Source organism: Maylandia zebra, linkage group LG3 (assembly GCF_041146795.1).
Source record: "Maylandia zebra isolate NMK-2024a linkage group LG3, Mzebra_GT3a, whole genome shotgun sequence".
Classification (NCBI taxonomy): domain Eukaryota; kingdom Metazoa; phylum Chordata; class Actinopteri; order Cichliformes; family Cichlidae; genus Maylandia; species Maylandia zebra.
Genome location: NC_135169.1, coordinates 28,025,192 through 28,049,440, shown reverse-complemented (window position 1 = coordinate 28,049,440; position 24,249 = coordinate 28,025,192). Strand labels below are relative to the sequence as shown.

Here is a 24,249-nt window from a genome sequence, read left to right as displayed (position 1 = left end):
TCAGGAGAATACTGGAGCCGCTTCCAGTGCCTTAATGGCAAGCATAAATAGAAGTGGCTGTGTGACATACTGGGGCTTTCAAGACAAAGCCTTTGAGTGGTGCATTAAAATCATTTTGCTTCAGATTTTCATCTGACCACTTTAAGCTTGTGTTAATAATTAAATTAAACAATGAATTTTGCTGGACAAACCTCCCCCCCAACACACACACTCCTCTGGGCCTAAGAGTCATTTTTGGGTATAACCTGTGGGGTTTCTCCAAACAGTGCCAGTAATAAATGTTTGCTGAGTCTCTGACGGTCAGCGCTGCTGCTGGAGTTGCGTCATTACACTGAAACATTTTGTTCCAGGATACATAAGACTTTTATTTATTTATTTACTTAGATTTTTTATAGCTCTTTTTGACTGTTTTCTTGGGTCGTTTTATTGGAGATAAGAGTTTAGTTCTGTCTCTAACAGTGCGGCAGTGCTAATCTAAAGCTGCTCTGTGGCCACACACGGATGCAGAGATTGACAACGTAGCGCCTTATTGGGTGTCTGCCCACATGGATGTGTTGACTCATGTTTGGAGGCTTGTGCAGTCTGTGCCATTGTAGGCAGCTGACCTGAGCATTGACTGGAAGTTTCTCCCTTTTATCCTATGATAGCAGTTCCAAAGGTTGCCCCGGCTTGCCAGAGTGGAAGGTACATGGTCGCCAAAAAATGACCATTTGGCCTGTATGCTCGTGCCGTCTTCCCCTCCTGCCCTGCCTGCTTTTGTCCCATCCTACATGCCTTTTTAGATTCTTGGTCAGCGTATCCTGTTATTGTGTCCATTTTCATGCCTTTCTGCTCAGTAGCAGTTAAGTTTATGGTAGCTTAATACAACATGCCACATGATTTTGTTATTTATTTATTTTTTAGCCGGCTAGCTGAGCTGCCGGTCCACATGTCCTTTTACATCATGTTGTGTCGAGCCATTTTTAGCCAAACCTTAAAACTGGGTTACGCTTACACGACAAATTGATGTGGCGCTAGAGCAGTCCTCTACACCAGTGCTTTGACTCGCTTTGTCTGGGCAACAGCGTTGTTTCTCCAGGTTTGTTTAGGAGGCAAACAAAGATCTTGTGGGCGCTGAGTTATTAAGCTCTGGTTTATGTGGTTTGTGTTTCCGCCTCCAGCGAGTTGGTGCTCATTCAAACTTTATGACTCCACATCAGACAGCAGCTCGCAGGTCACCTTGAGTGCTCTCTCATGTGTGCTGGAATATGTTTACAGGTGTGATTTTAAGATGTAATGCACTTATTTTAAATTAAAACCCTCTAAAAATGTGCATCTAATGTATAAAAATGTCTAAAATTCCACAAACTAATAATACAGTACTTTTAATAAACCCCTTAACTTAATTTTTAGACTTTAAGTTAGCTTGAAGTCTTAATTGATTTCCAATGCACCGTGGTTTACAGAGGCTGAGAATCTTACCATTGTAAACCTATGGGTCTAACTGTATACACATATAATTTCCTAATATAAATTGATGTATTTTAGCATAAACAGGCCTTTTAACTTGGAAATAACAAAACAATTAAATAAAATAATTATGGAAAGTTGTACAGAACAGAGCTGAGGGAGCTCTGCTGCAAATAATACAGCTTCAAGAAACGGGAAATAATCAAATCATCAGGTACCTGCAGAGCATGAGGCTTTTATCATTAGCCAATTCATAAGGTGTCTTCAAAACAGCGCAGCATTGCTGCCTTCTGGTCAAAACCCAAAGGATCTTACCAAACCTTCCTCTTGCCAAACAGGAAGTGGAGCATAAATTGCTCCGACTGTAACAGAGTTGGGTTGTGAACTCTGTATCATCAGTACCTGAATTATTTCAGGCCTTATCAGAGTCTCTGTTAGGACTAATTTCAGGGAGGGAGGGGTGTGTTTAATGAGGGTTTTTAGACACCAGCTAAAGCTGTTAAGATGGCCCATGTATGTAATTAGTTACTGTTTACCATTGCTTTTACACTTTTAGCCTGAAAGAGGTGGCAGAACTAAAGAGGTTTCACCTTCAAGATAAATTTAATGGATTTAACTCTACGGCCATGCAAAGTTCATTCAGAACTTTTCGAGCTAACGTGTTCACAGATAGAATGACACACGCCAACGGTGGAGGTAACAATAGTATTAGAGTAGTATTAGTATGGAAAATATTTTGAGATTTCAGTAAGTTGCTTGATTCATAGAGTTTCAAAACTGTGGTAAAGCTGGGATCTTGTTTAAAAACTCGTAGCAGTTGAGGTCTTCACTGCAGTTTTGGACTTTGTAGAGAATCCAGTGGGCTGAGTGGGACCCTCCGTCAGAGGATACGCATAAGAGAGGGTTTGATGTCATGTCGGCTTCAAAGAACCAAAATGGTAGTCTACTGTTTTTTGATAGCCTGGTCAGCTATGGACCCATGCATGAAGGAGAGACTTTAAATGCAACACTCCCTCTTTTCTATATTGCTGCATCCCAGGGTGCACAGGAGCTGCTGGTGACTCAGCAGGTGTTGAAATAATATGAAAGGCAATGAGTGCTAATCAGTGAGTTGTAAAGGAACAGCCAGTCTTAAGTGTCTTATTGTGGAGAGGCAGTGCTATGTGGGCTTGCTCTAGAAGAAAAAACGACAGACTGCGGCGCACGCAGAGGTTGCGAGCACGTCTGGCTTGAAGCTTTGAAACTGTTTCTAAATACGTCGGCTAAATACACTTTATTTTTCCTCATGCGGGAGGGAGAAAAAATCAGTTTGAGTTTAGCGATCAGTATATTTGCTGTTTAATTTTAATTCCTCGCGTGGCGTGCCCTTCTTTGTCGCCCTGTCACTCCGTCCCCGTCTGGTCTTTACTCTTCTGTATTCTCATTACACAGAGTACACACACGGAGCAACTCGTTTCCATCCACTGAACCCCATCAAAGAAAGTATTCAGAGAATTGAAAAAAAGAAAGACTGGGGACATTAAAGGACACAAAGGCCAGTTTATTTCCTGCTATTTGCTTTTCATTGATTCCAGCCCTGATTAGACCCGCTGCTGGGTGTAGCTGGTGGTGGGTAAGTAGGGAGGGGGGCCTGCTTCTTAAGTGATTGTGAGGTGCGTCTAATGCTATCTAAACAGAGTGGGAAAACCCCTCCCTGACTGCAGAGCGGAGATAGGCTCAGTTTAGACTAGCAGCCAGGAAAACCGGCTTACTGCTGTCTGGATACGTCCATTTCGAGCCAAGCACAGGGGAGTGCACGTGATGTGAAGCGGGAGAGCAGGGAGTCTGTCGCAAACATGCTGCACAGTCAGTGAACTCGCACAATCAGGTAGTGATACTGAAGCACAGTCAACAGGAGCTTGCATTACCGATTGTGCTCACAGGAGAAGCCTTTTTAAAAAAAAAAAAAAATTATAAAGAGTAATATTTAAATTAAGATTAAGTTATATGGCAAATATTTAATCAAAGCCTTAATTGGCTTTAAATTAGCAGGATGTATTTCACAACCTCATGTTATTGCAGGAAAATCCCCTTGTAGTTCATTTTCTTTTGCATTTTTCTCCCTCATCTCATTTTCTTGCTGTGAAACTAACCAGATTAAACTCATCGTCAGCTTTTTGACTATTCAGTTGCAAAAAAAAGGAAACAAGTTACCTGAGCACATGGACAAGTAGATGTCCTGTACCCAAAAGGATTAAACAATACATTTATATTAACAATGGACAAAATAACTCTGTATGATATTGAGTAGTGACAAACTGTTCTGTGGGACATTTTCATAGTTTCGTGCCCTAAAACATCATTGTTTTTATTGGATTCTTTATTTATTAAGCCAATACAAGGTGGAAAATGGACCCAACTCACCGAGCCCAAATATTTTTCAGGAAACTGTGAACTCCAAATTGGCTAAAAGTGGAGGAGATAAATGACTTTTACACTGGACATATGAAAACATCGATATTTAGCTGTGCTTTTTCTTAAAGATGTTGGGTGGTTCCAAACATCTCTAAAAATTCAACCAAGTCACAAAATGTTTCTCCAGCTGAGAAGCTCCAGCTCTACAGCCACATGAACAGTATGACTCGTCTGGGAGTTTAATAATGTCAGTGTTGTTTTACCTCAGACACACAGCTAGAATCTGCTCCGGGTCAATCGGCTCTCTGAAATTATTTCTCCACTTCCTCAGTTGTGGTCTCAACTCTACCAACAAGAGCTCAAACTGCTGTACTGACACCCTGAAATATGTACTAAAGTGGCCGTGATACAGCTTAAACTCCTCGATCGAGCCATGACAGTCTCCCTGCTGCCTTCTCGTGAGAATTAAATGCACCTAGAGCCTCAGCTTCTACCTTTTCTTTATTTAGAAACATCAGGACCAGCTTATCGTGGCTTGATGTCAACTTCACGGTTTGTTTTGTGTTTTTTAAACAACACATTTTTTTGAGGATGAATTTTCTGCGAAACTGAACGCTTTCGCTGTGTGTATATAGGTTGCACAGCAAGTTCAGATTTTTCGCAATTCGTTCAGTGTGCAACAGCCTTAAGTATGACAAGTATTTCTATTAGATCAACTAAATGGCAGAATAAAAAGGTATTACCCACACATTGCTCATTATGTGGAACCCGTCACCTCTCCTCTGGAAATTCTCACAATGCAAAGAAAAGACCCGATCGTTTGGTTTAGCGATTTTTGGTGTGGTTTTTTTTTTTTTTTTTTTTTTTTTTTAGGGACCATTAAATGCGTGAGTTGGAGTTGAGCGTCCTGCTCAAGGGAAACCTTTGCCTGCACAAATCCAAAGCACTGTAGCATTCATGTTGAACGCTGACAGGTTTAGTGTGTTAGGTAATGGTAGCACATGGTTTGAAACGGGCTTTGTCTGCCTGTGCGTGTTGTTTGGGAACATTCAGTGCTTCTGTTCCCGTCCCGTTCTGATGTCAGGTTATTTTTAGCCTTGTTCTCTCAGGAGCCTTTGGCTGGGTTCAACTGCTTAGTTTTCCTTCCCTGCTCTACCTGTGTGCATGTACATCTATCCGCATGCCCGCCGTCGTTCGCTCTGTCGGCATCGCTCCTTTATTCCTGACACAAACCGGCAGACACCCCCTCCTCCCCAGACGGTTGTGCGCAGACGTTCTCTCAGAGATGTGCATGCACAGAGACTTCAAACCTATTTACTTGACAAGATTTCCCGAATCCCCCCCATGAAAACAGTGCAGCTGGAGAAAAGCAGGGAGTTTGTCTCAGTTGCTTTTTCAGTCTATCTTTCTCTGTGTGCCTGTGTGACAGGGGCACAAAGGAGAGGGGGAAACTGCTCTTATTTAAGACCTCAAGGGGAGAATTAAAGCTCCAGAACCACAGCTAGTCTATTAATAGACCGACTTCTGGTGGCACTCTGTCTTAGTTTCTACCCTTCACTTAATTTGCTACTCCTCTTCTGCCTTGCTACCTCTGCCCTATCTTGTCCATTTTACCTTGTCCTGTATTGATGTGAATCTCTTTGATTTTTCGTATTCAGAAACTATCGCCATTAAAACTTAGAATCATGTTTTAATGTCAATGTGTCAAACGTATGGTCTGCAGGCCAGAGGGGTCCAAACTGATCCATCTGCACCAGAGTGCATCACGAACGGTGTAAGAACATTTACTAGATCATTTAATGAGAGCGGATGTCCAAATTGTGGGTTTTAATCCTAGTCAGTCCTCCTTTCCGGCAAAGATATCGTCAGTGAGTCTGAGTCTTTCTTTGATTCACTGCCGATCGTAGGAAAACTGATATCCACTGTTAAAACTGCACTTAATATTCCTGGGAAGTCTCAGGCTGGGGACCCTTAGCCATCCAGAATTTACTTCCTTACACTGAAAGCAAAGGAAAAGAATTTGGAGGTGATTATTTATTGGGTACTTTTTGAAATCGTTTTATGGGCTCAACACACTTTAGATCAAACTGTGCTCCCACGTGGCCCATTAACTGAAATGAGTTTGACATCCGTGGTGTGAGATTTAACACACAGCTCTTAAAAATCTGGCCAGAAATCTCAGACGGTAGCGAAAAATTCTTCAGTTCAAGACACTGGGTTGTTCACTTCACAGCCACACAGCAAATATTTACTGTTGAGAAGCTGGAGAAAAAAACCATTTGGCATGTAGCTTCAAATATGTATGGGAATAGGAAAAATAATGACTGGAATTGGTTAAATCTTCACAAATCCCAGCCTGATCCTGATTTTTCTGTATTCAGTAAAAAGTGCTGTCAGGTAATTTTTTTTCCAGAAGGAACATTTTGAAACTTTCTGACTCTTTGTTCACTAGTTCTGTGTTTGGCTGGGGTCAGTGTTACTACTGGTAGCATGAGGCAATACTTGGACTCGAAGGAGATTGCACAGGTAGTCCAACTCTTCCAGGATGGAACATCAATATGTGCTATTGCAGGTGGGTTTGCAGTGTCTACCAGCACAGTCTCAAGTGCATAGAGGAGATTCCAGGAGACTCTAGGAGAGCAGATACTGGTCCTTAAACCATCAGCAGGACCAGTATCTGCTCCTATGTGCAGGGAGGAACAGGTTGAGCACCAGCAGGAGACTGGTGTGAATGTCTCTGACCAAACAATCAGAAATATATTTCACGTGGGTGGATAGAGAGCCCGATGTCTTCTACTGGGCCCCATGCTCACCACCCAGCACCGATTTGCCATAGAACAAGTAAAATTTTGGATAAATGGACTAACCTTAATATCAATTTTTCACTTTAATTTTCAAAGTGTTTTTAAATTCAGCTGTATGTAGTTTGATCCTTTTCATTTCCCTCGAACAATGTGGCAGTTCGCTCCTAACACATCTAACACAGTGCTCAGTCCATATGAGCAGAGATATCCAGCACTGAGGTCTGATGTGTTGTCTAAATGTTTGTTTTTTCTTAGGTGTAAAATTCCAAACTGTTTTCTTGTTCGGTCAAACCGTTGCACACTCATCGCAATACTTGTTGTACCAGTAGATAGAGGTGCAGGATTAGGACGTCACGTGTCCCTTGTGTCTTCATGAGTTGCTTAGCTCACTAAAAGAAAAGTTGTTTAAACAGCAATAAGACATACAGCACCTGATAAGCTTTAGTCTTGCTGCCTCTGTTTCTGATTTGCATGAGACATTACACAGAGGAGAGGGGCGGGGGCGGCTCTCACATGCTGCAGCACACCACGGACTCTGCTCTTAATGATAACAGAGGAAAGCTAAACATTTAAAAGAATTCACAAGTTGATACCGACAGCAGTCGATCCCGCAAGTGCATCAAGTCCCTTGTACTGCATGTTTAAAGAGGATTCATTGATGTAGTCAGGTTGTTTTTAGCTCCTGTTCTCTTTAATCTTGGTGACATTAAAAGTATCATATGTTTGAACATCAGGCAGAATTTCTCTTCTGTCCAAATTCTAAAGTAAATTTTAAGACGTCATATCATTTTAACATAGTGTAAACCGAACTGAAGTCTCCTGACATTTTCTGCATCTCTAATGCAGCTGTGCGAGAATAAAAAGGGACGTGATGCTCGTAAACAGAAGCCGATAACTACCATGAACAGTAATTTTTGTGCTGCTGTACGCGCACACTGAGTCACATCACTGTTTTATTCTCTTACGGCGAAAACATAAATGCAGATCAATGGTGTAACATCTGCTGCTTGATTGGCTACATTGCCCGTAAAGTGATCAGTCATAGAAAGAATTGAAAGCGACAGAGAGCCTCTGGTGATAAAGGAGAAGCTTTGTTTCCTCCGTCGACAGTACAAGACAACATTGTCATTTTCACACTGAACCACTCTTCAGAGCGTTTACAAAAAGCCTTCTTCGAGGTTTTAAAAAATGCTGTCTTAGTATGACTATAAATCTGGAAAGGAAAGTGATGTGTTTTCAAATTTAGCAGGCTTACAATTCTTCACACCTCTCTTTTTTCCTTTTCCTCCTCCTATCAGGGGGGATTTGAGAGGGAAGAGAGGTGGAGGGAGGGGTGGACGGGGAATCTTCTTTTGAGGCAACACCTCTCGACAGTCCCTAACACAAAGACAGACAGAGGGGAGAAGGAGATTACAAGTACATGCCAGACAAGGTGCGGATTCTGCTGAGTGTTAATCTGTAACAGATTGGGGGCTGCACTCCTCCCAGTGCCTTCAGTGTCGGGCTTTTCATATGCATGGTTTCTGCTAATGTGCATGTCCTTCTCTTACTCGGTACCGGCGCAGGTCCGGCAAGGTCATTCGGCTCTTTGGCAGTGCTCCTGTTTTTAGTTAGCCGTGGTATTAAACCTCAGTAATCTCAGTTCCCTGTGGATTGACTAGAACTGAGGGGTTGGGAGGATTGTTCTTGAACCTCATGGCTAATTCTCAGGCCTTCAGGTTCAGCTTATATACTGGTCCTTGAGAAAATAGTGAATTTGTACTGATGGCAGAAGAGGTGATGCTCTGTCATGTAGTTGACAGAGTTGGGCAGGTTTTTCCATAGTCCAGATGTCCGATTATCCCACAAGATCATCAAAAGCAAGGAAAAATGTTTTTTACTTTCATTGGGAAGCTACTGGCGACCGCTCATACAATCCTTGATCCTTGAGGTTGTCATCATAAAGGAATTCAAAATGTTGTTAAGTCTAATGACAGGACAGAAAGGTAAAGGTCCATCCATTTCATTACCATTTATACAGTTCAGCAGGGGTGCTGTATCCTAACCTATGTTTCTGCACAAAGCTGGCCAGTGGATTTGAACCCAGGAACTTCATGCCCTGAGGCAGTGGTACCAAACTCTACACCACTATTCTACCGAAAAAAGCAAGCTGTTTTATCATTTCTGAGTTTTAATTTGGCTATTCGCAGAGAGACCATCTCCAGCCTGATTAGAGCTAGTGTCTCTAACAGCGGATCGTTGAAGTGGACTATTAAACTCATCTCCAATTCATTATTTTTATTTTTGGACTCCTCAGAAAGCCGAGCCTTAATGACGAAAAAGCATTTTTAAAAGCACTCGTAGGCAGAGAAGTGGATTAAAGTTTGTGATAAAAGAAGCTGGGTGGATGTGCATAACTAGACCCGGGAGTAGGAAAACGCACGGAAAGCTGCATATGGAGCAGTGTGAAGCTGTAGCTTTGGACTTAATTGGACATACAGTGACCTTTTTATTATTTTAAATTATGCCCATGTTTGTTGTGACTATCCACCACTATAACTGTGGGTGTATCTATTTATACTATGGAAAAATAAGCGTTCACTTTAGAGTGATATTCTGCCTACAGAATACTTTGGCATTGAGAAACTAAGTAAAGCAAATAACAGTTGCTGTAGCAACTTCCGGGAATGAAGACTGGTAGCACGGCATTGTTTTTTCTGGTTACACAGGCAGTCATGTGTCCCATCTAAGTAATTTAATATAGCTATGTGTGAACTTACTCGCCTTTTCTTCATAACAATCGGAGCCAAATGCTTAAAATCTCCTCTGTGGATTTGTCCAGATAGATCCTCCTCTGGAATTCCAGCTATGTGAACCTGACCTGCCCTCTGAGGTCTCTGAAGGGTCTTGAATGTGGAGAGACCGAGTGTGTCAGGCATACAGAGCAAGGCGCTGATGTCCCATCGTGTCCGACAGATGCGTACAAAATGTCAGAACAGGGTCGAGAAGCTGGATGTAGAATGTGTTTGACGCATTTGCTTTAAAAAGGCCAGGAAATGGCAAAATACCAGATATCATCCCGGGGTTCTCATGCTGTGCTAGTGATGGTAATATACCAGCACCACTCTCAGGATTTAGTTATTTTTGCAGAAACATAAATGTATAACTTGTTGTACAAATAAAACTTTACAGATCAGGTACACTAAATTAAAACTGGAGCACCAACCTTCTTAGAACCAGAGCTGTTGAACGGAAGGAATCGCGTTTTGTTTTAAATGAACGTTATCAACATATGCTAATCCTGCTATCGAGTTATAGCAGCACAGAAGTTTGAAAGTTTGAGATGCATTTTTAAAAGGTAGGAACAAGTCGGATGTTACCAGAATGCGTTTCAACTGCTCACTAAGCACTTGCGGGAATTATTTGAAGCCTACGTGAAGCTTGTGACTGAATTCTGAACCCCCGCTGACACGACTCTGACACACTCAAGGACTTTGCGTCCAACTAGGGAAAAGTCGATGATTACCTGATGATTACAACAAATATTTTCACATTCTTCAACCAATTGCGAGTAGTTGCAGCAACAAACTGATTGCTCAGCAGTGTGATTGCTTTTGATTGGAAAACACAGGTCACCTGGTGAGATGCAACTTGTCTCCAAACAATCAGAGATGAACTGTCACAGATTGGTACTGCAAAAACACCTGCCGTCAAATTTATAAACGCAGACAGCAGCGATCGGTCTGCATCTTTGGCTTAGTAAACTTGACGCAGCTCACTGTATTTTGTATTGTGGTTATATTACTATATAAGGCAACGTTGCTGAGTACTTGTCATTTTGCAGCTAAATGTCCAACATCAGTTTCTGATGTATTTTTTAAAATACCTGGATAAATATAGTTTTACATACAGAACTTACACTGTTCACAAGTGCTGACTGTGTCCTCACCACTTGTGTCTATACCATAGTCAAGTTTGTTCCATACTCTTGTGAGCATGTCTGGCAACCATGTAAAACTGTGAACTTGTGAACTACTATGGAATTAAAGCACTTTCTGATATTCATTGTATTTAGAATTGGGGGGGAAAGAACCTCGTAAAACAACAATACTGGTTGTAAAGTAAATGGTTAAAATTAACATTAAAAAATGCTCTTATGACTTGTTAATAGTTGGGAAAAACTTAAAGTCAAGCTGTTGATGGAGCTTCAAACTGGGCCCTCGAGGTCTGAATCTCTAAGTTGCGTGATTGAGTTGTGGTATTTCATGGCAGAATTGCGGATTTGCATCCTAAATGGAGAAAATATTGCTAAACCTGCTCCTCCTGTCCTTTCTTTTGCTTTATTTTTATCTCACAAAAAAGTATTAGCACAACATAAAAATCTGAGAGAGTGTGCTTTCCTTTTGGGACAAGATCCACCATACAGTCAATAGCAATGGTCGTTTTTATCAATAGTAATAATGACTTTTTTGTGGTTTGAACTGCAGAAGCGGCTGAAGTTGATGCTTGTCGATTATTGGGATTCTTTAGCCATTTTCTGCCACCATTGTGTCACCTTATAGAGCGGCAGCTGGTCCCGGAGCGGCTGCAATGGATTAAATAAAGAAGATGAAGAGCAGAGGGAGTGAAAGAGGAGGCTTAAAGTGACACCCAGAGAGGCAGGCACCGGCGGTTAATTAGTGAACCTGTTGTAATAGTTTGTGTGCAGATCAGACAATATGAAGGAGGAGATGAAATGTGAGTTTGTGTGCCTGTGCGCACGTGTGTGTGTGTGTGCCTCTCCCCCATGTGCAGCAGCTGGATGGTGTGGGGACTTAAAGGTGGATGAAGTGATGAGAGGAGAGCGAATAGAGAAGGTAGCCAGGTGGGCCAGATGTAGACTTTATCTCCTCCCCCTCCCTTGCCCTTCTTCTACCTCCTGCTTGATTTAACACTCACATAGGCAGAAGAAGCTGTTCACTGGAAAAAGAAAAAACGTCTAACACAAGTGCCTCACAGAATATAGATAACTTTCTGTTGGTTTATCGCTCACAAGCACGCGCCACCCCCTATCAGATGTCGAGCCTGGCTCCTCCAGGTCCTCGCGCCGGTCCCTCGGTACCAGGAAGTCTCCGGTCGGGTGTGGTTTAATCAAAGGCCTCAGAGGTCAACAGGCAACTGGCAACAATGGATCTCAGTGAGATCAGGGAGGAACACAGAAGGTCACTGTTGGTGATGAGATCACATGTACTCGGCACTCATTCCTCCCACATGTGTAAATGTGCGAGTTTGTTAGTCGCACTAATTAGTATAAAGCTACAAAAGTCCTCTGGGGATGGCAGGGTATCAGACAACAACTTAAAATAAGTCTCTGTTTTTTCTTATAATCCTGTATTATCAGAATAAAGAGTGTTTTAGTCAGATTTTAAAAAAAATCTATTTATTTCTATTTATTACTTTGTGTCTGAGGTGCAGCTACCATCAGGTTATCACAGATGTCTTCCTTCTTTTTCTGTGTGTCAGCTTCAAAATTAGACTGGGCACTCATTCCTCACACAAATTGTTTGGAGCTGAGAGTCGCTTCCTCTTCCTGTCAGTTAATTAGGGCTGCAACAGATGACTGCTTTCTTCATTAATGCAATAAAATGGTAACTTTTACAGCACTGAAAAGCATGTTTACAGGCTGGTACAAAAATGCCTTATGATTAAGTTCCCCTTTTTATATCAACTCTAAGCAGGGTAAATAATTTATTATTGCAGTTAGGGGCGTGGCTGTGTTGATTGACACGTGTCCTTACAGGCCTCACCACTGCTCAAGTGGACCTTTTCACTGTGTTTGGGCTGTTTTGTGTCTTTTTGGGGATTTTTTTTTTTTTTTCTTTTTTCTTCATAGAATTATTTGAGAAATATTATAGCTTGCTTGAAAGGTTCAGAAGGAGCCTTTGGGGGCTTACTAGTATGATTCATATCCATGTACTTAAGGCATATAACTGTTTTGGCCTTTTGATGGGCAAAGCTTTATTTTAAGCCTTAGTGAAAAAAATCCTAGTTCTTGTGATGTTTTGCTTAACCTGCTTAAGGACTGATGAACTCATGCTGGAATTTAATCACTTATATAAGGGGATCTCCTAATGAGCCTTCACCCAAACCGTGACCAAGGTCAAGGACACCTTTGCCATTTTATGAGAAATATCAGAATCAGAATACTTTATTAATCCCGAAGGAAATTAGGGAATAAATAAATAACCTGTGGATTGGGACAGACCTTGAGCTACTGCATCACTGATGTTTCTGGTCTGACTCTTGAGGAGCTAAACTCGCCTGCTGGGATGTGAGTGGTAGGCAAACAGAGGTCAAGTATGGGTCAAACTCTGCCTCTATACTAAAATATAAGACTAAATGATTTAAGTAAAAGATTAAAGCTTTATTTTTATGTTTTTGATGCAAACAATTAAAAAAAAAATTTGAAAGATTGAAGAGACCACTCTGATGTTACCCAATGGTAACGACCTAAGACCTGGGGTATTGAACTCCAGGCCTCAAGTGTCGGTGTCCTGCAGGTTTTAGATCTCACCCTGGGTCAACACACCTGAATCAGAATATTAGTTCATTACCAGGCCTCTGGAGAACTTCAAGACATGTTGACGAGGTAGGTTAGCCTTTTAAATCAGCTGTGATGGATCAAGGACACCTACAGGACACTGGTCCTTGAGGCCTGGAGTTGCCTACCCCTGCCTAAAACCAAAGCCTCTTTGCTTGCCTTTCAGATTTGGGGAGTGTAATCATAGATGCATCACAGTGACGAGAGACCTCAAAGTTTGTGATGAAATGAACTTTTCTTAACTTTGAAGTTCATTTCATCACAGACTTTGAGGTCACTTTGAAGTGAATGATTGAAGCAACTACCAATCCAAATTCAATTTTCAATTTAATTGTATTTATATAGCACCAAATCACAACACCTCAAGGTGCTCGACAGCTAAAGATCCGACAATAATCCAGGGAAGACAATCGCACAACCCCCTTTGAGCAAGAACGAGTTAAAAGTGGGAACCAGAAAAAATCCCTTTTAACATTAAGAAACCTTCAGCAGAACCAGACAGCCATATGCTGTGACCAGTTTGGGGTGAGGGGAGGAAGATGGTACAAAAGGCACACAATGATAGCGATCAATGCCCATGATAAGGTTGATTAAAGTATGGACTCATAATAGTTATATTAGGCAACTGGACGGTGAAATTTTCTGCTAGTAACTAACGGATGGTTTCTGAGTGATGCACGATGAGTGAAAGTGGCTTAAGTCTGTTTCTTGTCTCTAGTGTCAGATAAAAGCAGATCTTTAGCCTCTCGTTCAAAAACAAACAAAAAAAAAACCCAATACAGAACTTACGTCATGGCAACCAAAAGGCCTTTTTTTTTTTTTTTTTTTTTTTTTAAGCAAGTAGGTGACTTTAGGGTGGCTACGTCAATCTTTCATGCCGTTTGTGGTGAGTCTAAATGAGTAAGGGACGCTGAAGTACTCAGCATAATGAATAACCAATACTTGGCTAACCTAACACAGAACCGGCCACTTCAGTCTCTACAGACCCAGCTTTTAAAGTACACTTGTAATGAGACTTCTGACATTGTATAATGCGCTCTCGTACACAGACTGCTTCAGTCCTCTGTTGTCCTCATCTTGTAATGTGTGGGCGCCAATTAGCCAGGCTACGTTTGTTATGAAACTGTTGTGCAGGTAATTGCTTGTAGGACGCTGACATGTTGGTCTTAGCCTTGCCGTTGAGGGATGATAGACTCAAACTTATGTATTTTTCCATTTGCGGTCAGAATAATTGCCCCGGGGTGTGCTTGCGGGGGAGAAGAAAAAATTGCATCCCCAACTGCGTTTCTGCTGCAGAGATAAAGCGAGGCGAGCAGCTTGTTGAGCGGTGTGTGGATTCTTCTAAATTGTCTGGATGAAGAGACACTCATGTCTCACGTCTCATAATCTCATTTCATTTATCGATCTCTTCTTCTCGTCCCCCTATTCTTCAACACTTTTCATCCGTTTCCTCTTTATACCTCTCTGTAGGACTCTTGATCTCTCGTCACATCTGCTCGTGTCTCCTTCTCTTTACCTCGTCTTCCCCTCTTTTTTTATCTTCATTTCTCAGCCATATGTTTGTCTCAATTGCCTCGCCGTCCCTTTTCTCTCTGTCTCTCGCCGGTCTGGGATCAGTGGCATCTAATGCTTTCCGCTCTGGCTGATTAAGTCAGCACATGTACCCTCTTTTAAATTATCACTCGCACACGTACACACTCATGCACGAGCGTCCCCACAGACCTAATCAGTCCTTCTCTTAGTTCTCTCTGTTTCTCTCACACCACTCCAGACCTAATGAAAAAACATGAGCTCTGCTAAAAAAGAAGGCGAGATGGACAGATGGGGGGGGAAGAGAAACAAGGTAGCAGCAGCAATAATAAAGAAAGACAGAGCAGCAAGGAGACTAATTCGTTAACAAAGACACCAGTCGCTTTCGGTGCCCGCTTCCAGTTCAGAGATATTGTTTCCAGTCATAATGTCATGCAGCGGTGCAGTGGGAGGTGGGGTGGGGGGCTGCAGAGAGACAGAAAGGCAAGGTGAGTCTGGCTGTGAGAGCGTTTTCAGTCCAGCTGCACTCTGTTAGCCACTAAATGTTGTTCTGTTTGGCTAAATGCAGCTGTGCTGTGTTACATTATTCTACTCTCATTTGTATTGACCGCATAGCAGACTGCTTGGTGTGTGTGTGTGTGTGTGTTAGGGGGTAAGTGGGAGAGGTAGCATGTTGAGTGAATGATTGATACGGGACTGGGAGTCTGCTGTGGAATGTTACTGTAAGTGTGTGTGTGAGTACTTGAGGGAGATGATGGGTTAAGTGAGTGAAGGTATGATTCTTTATTGAATGAAGGCACGCGTTCGTGCATGTGCGCATGCACACCTGATTATGGTGATGAAGTTCCCCGTCGGGAGTCTCTCCCGCTACAGTCCTCGAGTAGTTTAATGAGAAGCTGTTTCCGTAGTTACCAGGTGTGCGAGCCGGCAGCTCATAACGTCCTGCGGTGAAGAATAAAAGATGGCGAGAGAGAGGCGAAGGAATGAAAGTGGTTGAGGACGCCAGAGAAATGAAACAGAAAACACCCTGATATCTGGTGTGAATGATCAATTTAACCGTGTGTGTCTGTATTGATGTTTGTGCTCGAGAGGCTCGCTGAGGGCGTTGCACGCGGCGAGCGGAGACACTGAATCTGTGTAATAAGCTAGAAGACCTTCAAATCAATCTCCATTTAAAGTGGTAGGAACAGCAAGGTGGGGCCAAGCTGTTAGGTTCTGGTCAGATCATATTAGGCATCTCTTGGGATGAAGTAAAAGCTAAAGCGAATTTTATGCAATGGGGGAAACATCCCTAGCTCAATAAGCACCTTTTATTTATTCTTTGTTTAAAAATAAATAAATCTAGGGCGTCTGTCAGTTTCCTGTTTTCTCTAAAGTGGTAAAAAAATGTGCATATTTTAAGTGTTTGAAGCAGCTAAACAAGAAAAAGTTGGTGCTCTTCTCTTCCTGGAGTAACTCTTTGTGTGTGTGTGTGTGTGTGTGTGTGTGTGTGTGTAAAAATTATAAACTAGTTTATGTTTAACACATTAGTGGTTGCGTAGGCTGTTGCCTCTTTTAATCAGAATACTTTATTAATCCCTAAGGAAAATTATGTGGGTTACAGTTGCTCCAAGACAGTAACAGTAATAGACTGAACTAATTAAATAATATGTTACAGAATTTACAAATTTAAGAAACGGCACTCTGAGCACCTGTACTGAGGTATCATTGGAATGCTGGTAAAGACAAACATAATCATACACTCATGTCTTCAACCCGTCCGTGCACGCTCAGCATGCCAGGTCACAAAAATTAAGAGGTGCACAACAAGAAATCACTTCCAGATGGCAACAATGTAAATTAAAACGGCATAAATTAACATAAACTACATTTGATGTGGTAGCTTTCTCTGGCAGAGCTTGCTCTGGGACTCGTTTGATTTTATTTTTTGAAGGGCTTTTTAAATCTGTGTGGATGTTTCTCCTGTTTGTATAAAAGCATCTAGTTTCCTCATGCCACACATGCTTCCCAGGTCAGACACCTGTTACATAGAAAGCTTTTCTTCTGTTTTTGTAGTTTTAATAGACGTATTATTATTATTATCATCTTCCAAAAATCAAGTACAAATTTATGTAACAATCGTTGAAACTTGAGTTATTAATTTAACAGCTATTTAAATATTCACAAATCACAACCATCCGTAATCATCCCTGTACAGTTTGGATTTTGCTAATTTAGTCATACCTGCCAACACACCTGTTTTTTCCTGGGTCCTTTAAGGCAGTCTTATAGTCTCCTGCCTCTTAGCTGTTCAACATAGAATTTCTTTTTTCCTCACTGGGCCAGTAGATCAGACTTTCACTGGCCCAAAAAACCCTTTTGAATTACTTTATATAATAAACTAACTTAATCTCTAAAACATACCATCATTTTCTTAGGAGGGTTTTCAGAAAGAAAGGAGGAGTGAATGCTGTGCCCCTCACCCGCCGCATGTCTTGCTGCTAGAAAGAGACATCATGCCTGCCAGCAGCTTGCAGCAAAGGTTATGAGAAATGCCAAATTGAGAGACCTAAGAAGTTTACCTGTACACAGACAGCTTTGATTTTAGCTGCTTCTTCATTTCCTTGTGCTGTCTGTGTCTGTGTGGTGGATGAAAACAGCTAAAAAGATCACTTTTCTTGACACTTAAACTTTCTGAACATGCTGTTTTATTTTAATGTGAAAATACTGTAGTATATTACTACCCGTACTACTACCCTGTGGTGTAAGAAAAATACATTAATTCCTGATGGTTCATTTCACCCAGTACCCGTGAAAGGTGAACAGATCTGTGGAAATACTGTTTACATATTTTTTTTCTTAAAAAAAAACAGCAGCTGGTTGGTCAACTTGCCCAACATATGTTTGTTATGTTGAACCCTGATGATGCCAGTATTGCACAGACTTAACCTGCAAAGATAATCCCACACCTCCATGAATAATGTTCACATTACTGGAGTATTTGCTGAAAGTTAACATTTAATTAACATTAAACTCTAACAAAAAATTGCCTCATTATAAAAATCTAATGCCAGACTTTGGTGGAAAGTTAAAGCAGTGATGTAACACTATATACTGTAAAAGACCTGTTTTGAGATTATTTCTGAGATCTGCCAGTTTGGTTTTTTTTTATTATATTTTGACAGTCATACAGTCGAAGGTTCAGTTTTCCTCCAGGTTGGGTGAATGAATGACACGTGAGCTTCTGCTAAGATGTCGAGAGCAGAGAAGAGGGTAAAGGTGCAGCAGAGTAAGAGTCAAAAGAAGACAAGAAATAGTTCTGTGGGTAGCACCTGTCCTTCAGGCTTCTTTCACTTAAGAATTCAGATGAAATTCGTGCTCTGTTTGTTGGTCCTTGCTGTGTGTCTGCATTTTTTTTTTTTTCTCTGTGTGAAAAGTAATTTGGCATTGTGTCGGTCAGGGTTATCTTTAAAAGCTTCTCATCACTGCTCTTTGTTCTGTTGTCTTGTGTAAGCTTCTCTTCTTCTCTCATTTTGTTGTTGGTTTTTGTTTTTTTTTTTGTGTCCTGGCCAGATCTGATCCACTGCACCAATGAGATGAACGTGAACATTCCCCAGCTGGCGGACACGCTGTTTGAGCGCACAGCCAACTCCAGCTGGGTGGTGGTCTTCAAAGCTCTTATCACCACCCACCACCTCATGATGTACGGCAACGAGGTAGGAGACATCACACACACACACATACTGACACAAACAAAAGCCCTCCAGGGCAGTCAGAGCAAGCTACATCAATAAGTGATATTATTACTCAACCCTGTCTCAACCCACACACTCATAAATCCGAACATACACAGATTTTAAAAAGTCTTTTATTCATGTCTGTGCATTGTGATCAACATCAGCAGAGTGGGAGGGTGGCCGACCCGTATGGGACGTAAACAGCATGCACAGTAACTGAGGATGTATATATTGGACACGAGGCGTGAGTGATTGAAGTAGCTGTGGAGCGCTGAGAAATTAATTAGCTCAGCCAGAGGCTAGATGGGGGACGAGGATGGAAGCAAAAGAATAATCAAATAATTTAACTTCATAAAAAAACATGCTTGGAAGCAGGAAGAATAACCCAGCTGGGTCTCTCCATGGGTTTGCCGGCATTCAAAGACAAATCTGAAATGAAAGCCCAAGCAAACCTTTCTTTGTTCATGAGAACTTTTTTTCATTAATTATGAGGTCTGATAAGGACCCGTGTACACAAAATGTCAGTTTATATGCAGCAGTACAGATTTTAATAAAGAGATCTGTGTTTATTTTATTAAGGTTTTTACTTAGTGAACCGCTTACTGTACAATACTGAGCTTTTAATTTGGTATTATTTTATTTAGAGCTTATTTACTGAGCTTCTCCTGTTTTTTCTGCTTAAATATCAAGTTTATTTATTTACCTATTTTTGCTTTTTTGGGCCATGTTCTCCTCTCTCATTGTATTTATTTTACTAAGCAGTCTAAGTCATCATTATTGATTGACTTTAACCCTAACCCCAATGGTAGGTTCAATTCCAAATTGAAAGTCGGAATTTTCAGCTGAACCCCGTCAGACTTCAGACTTGGAAAGTTGGAGCAGCTGATGGCGGCAGTTAACATAAACATGATTAAAACTGTAGAACTTGTAATCTCGACTGCTAGTGTTGTGTGTTTGTTACTTACTGAAAAAGCCCCACAGAGAGTGCTGACCAGGCTCTGTCCTTGAATGTGCTGCAGTGATGTTTTTAAGGAGTTAAAAAAAAAAAAGCATTATGCTTTACTGCTAGTGATGCACGAATGGCTCTGCCTTGCTAAGGAGCTAGGGAAATAAACTGGCTATCCAACAGTATAGGATTTTTGCCAAGAAGGCTTGCTACGGTGACAAAATCCTCACTACTTGTGTTAAGTTTGTAATTTTTCCAACTCATCACTCTCAGTCCAGCTGCTGGAGATGTTGATCTATCTGTATGAGACCAGTTGTCAACCATCTGGCAACCGCTGATCACTGCGGGCAGGGCGGGGGGTGTCACAATCAGACTGATTGTGACTGATTGCTGCTGTCTTTGGAGTGAAATTACTTGCAAAGTGGTTTACTTTCCTGCACCAAAACCCTCCCTGAGGTTGCTTTGGTTGCTAGCACATTGCCTTGGTCACCATGGTAGCTTTGCATACCAGACGCCAACTGGGCTGCTTACACCACTAAACTACCCGACAAGCGGTAGCAAAACCCTGCAAGTTGATACGTGTCATGCAAACTACAGCAGACATGGGTAATCTGCTAGCAACAGTGCAGCTTTTTACTTCACCAGCTGGACAGGGAATGCACTCCCCCCCCTCTTAATAACCTGTAGTTGCTAAGGGGTCAGTCTCCAGGGCTGTGTGATTGAGGCCTTAACTTTATTTATATTTTTTTTCCCCTGGTCATCCAGTAATGGTTTTGAGAAGCACTGCCATAACATGTACTACAATCCTTTGTCCAGGTAAAAGTGTTGTTTTTTTTTCCCCCTCTTTGTGAAAAAAAGAGGTCACTTATTTACTTATGTAGTAAATATATTCATCTTATAGATGGTAATAGAACTATGCAACCACTTTCAAATTCATGCAGTGTACAAAAGTCACAGCTGGCTACCTAACCAGATCTTGTTTATCTCTAGCAACATTATGCGAGCGGAAATGTTGGTTCGCTTGACAAACTTCTTCACCACCTGACATAATCCAAGATACTTGCTTCTGTGAAATGTTCTGTTATTGAGTTAAGCAATCATTAAATCCTGTAATGGCACAAAGAAAATGTGTAAAACAGAGGCAGGTAAAAGCATGCAAGTCACCTTTGTTGTTGATGCATGCAGTGCATATGCTGGTTGTTGCATAAGATGCATTACACAGATTGCACACAGTGCTGCATAATAGTTCATGACACTGTGTGTTTGTGTCTCATCACTGTTTTTGCTGCAAGTAGCTTGCACATTTGCAGTAAATAGCAGTGGAGCGCTGCATGAGGTTCATTTGGCGGTTGTGGTTATCATTAATAACAGTGGTTCTCTGGAAGTCACACCCAGTGCAGTTTCTCCTTCTTTGTGGTGAACTCTGCTGTGGTTTTTACCTTTCCGTTTCACACCAACCTTTAAAAATGTCCGTCTTTGACCTAAGATTGTCTCTATGCCCAGAGGTGATGATGTTGTTGGCTTGTAGAAGGACTGCACACAAAAGCGACTCTGCCTCTGCTATGGTTAAATACTCAGAATCCTTCCCTCTGCATTGGTGGAAAGCTATTTAGACACCAGTGCTGCACCAAAAGCTGGCCCTAACTCCTGCCTGATGCTCCTGCTAGTTTCATAATGCTGAATGCAACTTTTCTGAATTTAGTAGATGATGGTGGAAAAAAAGGAACCTTTCTATCATTTAGCTGTCTATCACTTAATTATTTTGGTGTAGGGGTGAGGGGTCTTTTCCATTAGAACAGCTTTAAAACCTATGAACATACAGTTAAATGTAAGAAAATCTATATCCTCCCTTATACAGTGGGTGAGACTGGAGTGTTTGCTGGACCAATTCTGGCCTCAGACCTTATGTTGCACGCTCCTGGTTTAGGAAATGTAAACGTTTTGCTTCCAAGCTATTAGCTTAGCTCTCAGTCTGTTGCTGTTATGCAATGTTTTTGCGTAGCGATAATTTGGGAGCTTTGGTAGATTAACTTTGGACGGAGGCGGAATAGTTGGTTCCCCCTTTTTCCTGTTTTTTTGTGAAAGCTAGCTAGCACGCCGCTTACTCATATTTATTGTGCAAACGCCAAAGTGACATAAATCTCCACTAACTCTCGCTAAGAATACGAAAATGAGGAAATTCTCTAAAATGTCGAATGATTCCTCTAAAAGAGCAAGCCGCTCTGTGGATTGTTGTCATTCTTCATCCATCAGATATAAGTAGATAACAGTCAGCTATGAAATGGTGGGTAGTTAAGCTTGTTTGCAAATACACTGTGTACTGTAGGATCAAAAAAAAATACCATGCACTTGTATACAAACACTCCCAAACGCCGACACTCCCTGCACCGCATTCCTTTCAATATCAGTCAGTATGGGGAAGCATCGCTTCCTTGTTTTGCCAAGATCAGTTTTGTCCACATTACATAACATTTCCTGTTGGAGGTGCATTGTTTGATTGCGCCAATCTAAAGTTCCTCTGAAAAATGAGGAAGACTTGGGAGTGAGGCAATTGCATTTTTGGTGTTTTGCTAAAAACCTCTTCCTGACTGGCAGTATTTTAGGTTCAGAGCATTAGTCACAATACTCCAGAATTAGCTGTTGCATTGAAAGCACCAGTGCAGCAGAGACAAACTGACACACTAAAAAAAAAAAAAAAAAAGAATAAGTCAAGACCTTAGTTAAGAGAGACATCAGCAGGTACCTCCATCCTGTTTGATTGCTCAAGCTGTGGAAATTCCTGCAACATTTCTGATAAATCAAATCATGCTAAGTAGGTCACTGCAGAGCAGCAGGAAGCGGTTTAGAGGTATTCCCGAACTGTAGGCTGATTTATCTCGGAGCTGTCGCTGTCAGAAGGAACCCGTTTGATGTTGACGTCTCACCTACAGTGATAGCAGCAGCACACTAGTTTCTAATTTCTGTGTTACTAACGAAGAGCTTGCAGTCAGTGTGTCTTCCTGTGTTTATTTCTGCTGTGGCATATTTAAAAAAATCTAATCAATCTTTCTTTATATTACTGTCTTTCCACCTTTTCATTGTCCCCAATCCATCATGGAGCCATAATACTGAAGTAATAGGCATCATCTTTTTGTGTTTGCATGTAAAGACTAGTTAATGCATTGTTTTGTTTTTTTTTTAGATTAGCTTTGCCTGTACGACCTTGTTGAGAGGTTATTAAATGTGTAAAATAAGAGTGATGCACCGAATCGCTAATAGTAGGGAGATGCACTCCTCCTGCTTTAGCCCCGTGGAGCGAGGCTTCCGGCTGTAGTAGAGACAAGACTGTGTACTCATCAGCCTGCATTCATCAGACCTGTCAGGACACTGGTGCTGACTAGGGCTCAGCAGCCAGGTGTCCCTGCTCCCTCACGGTCGTCCCATCCATTACAGTCAGAGCTGAGAGAAATCCGGCCGTAAAATTAGAAACCAAAGACCCGCAGAATTGGGGTCAATAGACTGTACATTCCCCTTCAGATCAACACTGCTGAGCACTTGCAGCTTGTCTGGCACACTAAAGATGGCCACGTTCGGCTTCTGACGAACGATCTCGTAGTAAAGATCGTGACGAGTGGTGTGAGTCTTGATGTAAAAGGAAATGACATCATGTAGGTTTCACCCTGAAAAGTAATTTCCTTGGTTTTAAAGAACTGCTAATCCCAAAATAATTGCATCTGTCTGGGTTTTCGGGGGCATTATTTAGTCTCCCAGGTACTCTGAGCTGTGCTTATTAATGGATGATCTGATATCCTCGTGTCGGTGTTGTTCCCACATCATCATAATAAATGTTGTTCCAGGTTCAACGTTGCAAGTGACCAATCACATTGTTGTGACGTCCCCCTTTTGTGCCTTTGAAAATACCGCCTTAAAAAAAATCTACTTCACTTGCGAGAAGAGAAACCGCTTCTGTCCGCCCATCCAGGAACTTAAATTCTTTGCATTTCAGGATAATTGTCTTTAATAAACGGTAAGCATTATACATATTGTCCTTACAGAGGCGGTTTCTCCTCGCAAGTGAAGTAGATTTTTTGAAGGCGTTTGTTTTTTTCCGAGGTCGCGGATGATGTCAGGAGAAGGTGATTGGTCACTTGCAATGTTGAACCTGCAGTAACATGTACTACAATCCTTCACATAAGGTCTTCACTGAGATTAAAACATTTTTTTCTTGTAGGGGAGATCTTTTTGTGAAAAACTAGCTTTGGCACTACTTCCTTACTTGTGGGACTACATTTGTTTTTCATACACAATGATCAGTCGTTGCTCATGTACAACTCACCATTCATCTCAAAGCACACTACATTCACGGTGCGATACCGGCGGTTGCAAAAAGATTGTCTGTAGGATGTGACCTCTGACTTAGACCATTAACTCATCAGGAAAGTGCTTATGGCGGTCACGTCCGATATGCTCATTCAAGTCCATGTTGAATAAAACGACTTGTGGCTGACAAGTCATTAACAATGAGCGTGTGGTTTCAGTCTGATCCACACCTCACTCCTCGCATCCGCTTTCACAACAGCACAGTCATCAGTGGATTTTGCAAATCAATTGGTGATGTCGCATTTTTATGCTTTCTAAGGTTTTATGAGTCAGTTACAATTTAGCGTAATTTCACTGCTAGGTGTGACATAACTGGCAGCACGATGACAGGTAAAGGGAAGAAAAAGTATGTTTCAGCAAAATAATTGGGCAGCTCAGGCCAATGAATGTGCTGTTGCCAAGCAGAATTTCAAGTGTAACTGAAGCAAACAGTTACTAATAGCTTGTGTTTTTCTTGCTATTAATAGTCTATTTTCACGCTTCATATGCTCA

The 24,249-nt window shown here is 41.6% G+C and overlaps 1 protein-coding gene across 5 annotated transcripts in view; it reads left to right on the top strand.

Annotated features, from left to right (window-relative positions):
- The window catches only part of si:ch211-200p22.4 (phosphatidylinositol-binding clathrin assembly protein), a 110,487-nt gene that overhangs the window by 9,902 nt on the left and 76,336 nt on the right, over positions 1-24,249 (top strand). For all 5 annotated transcript variants that reach the window (XM_012922535.3, XM_012922536.3, XM_012922532.3 and 2 more), the window contains exon 2: positions 18,289-18,431. In XM_012922535.3, coding sequence (XP_012777989.1) covers positions 18,289-18,431 — 143 coding nt within the window. The remainder of the gene's footprint in view (positions 1-18,288; positions 18,432-24,249) is intronic.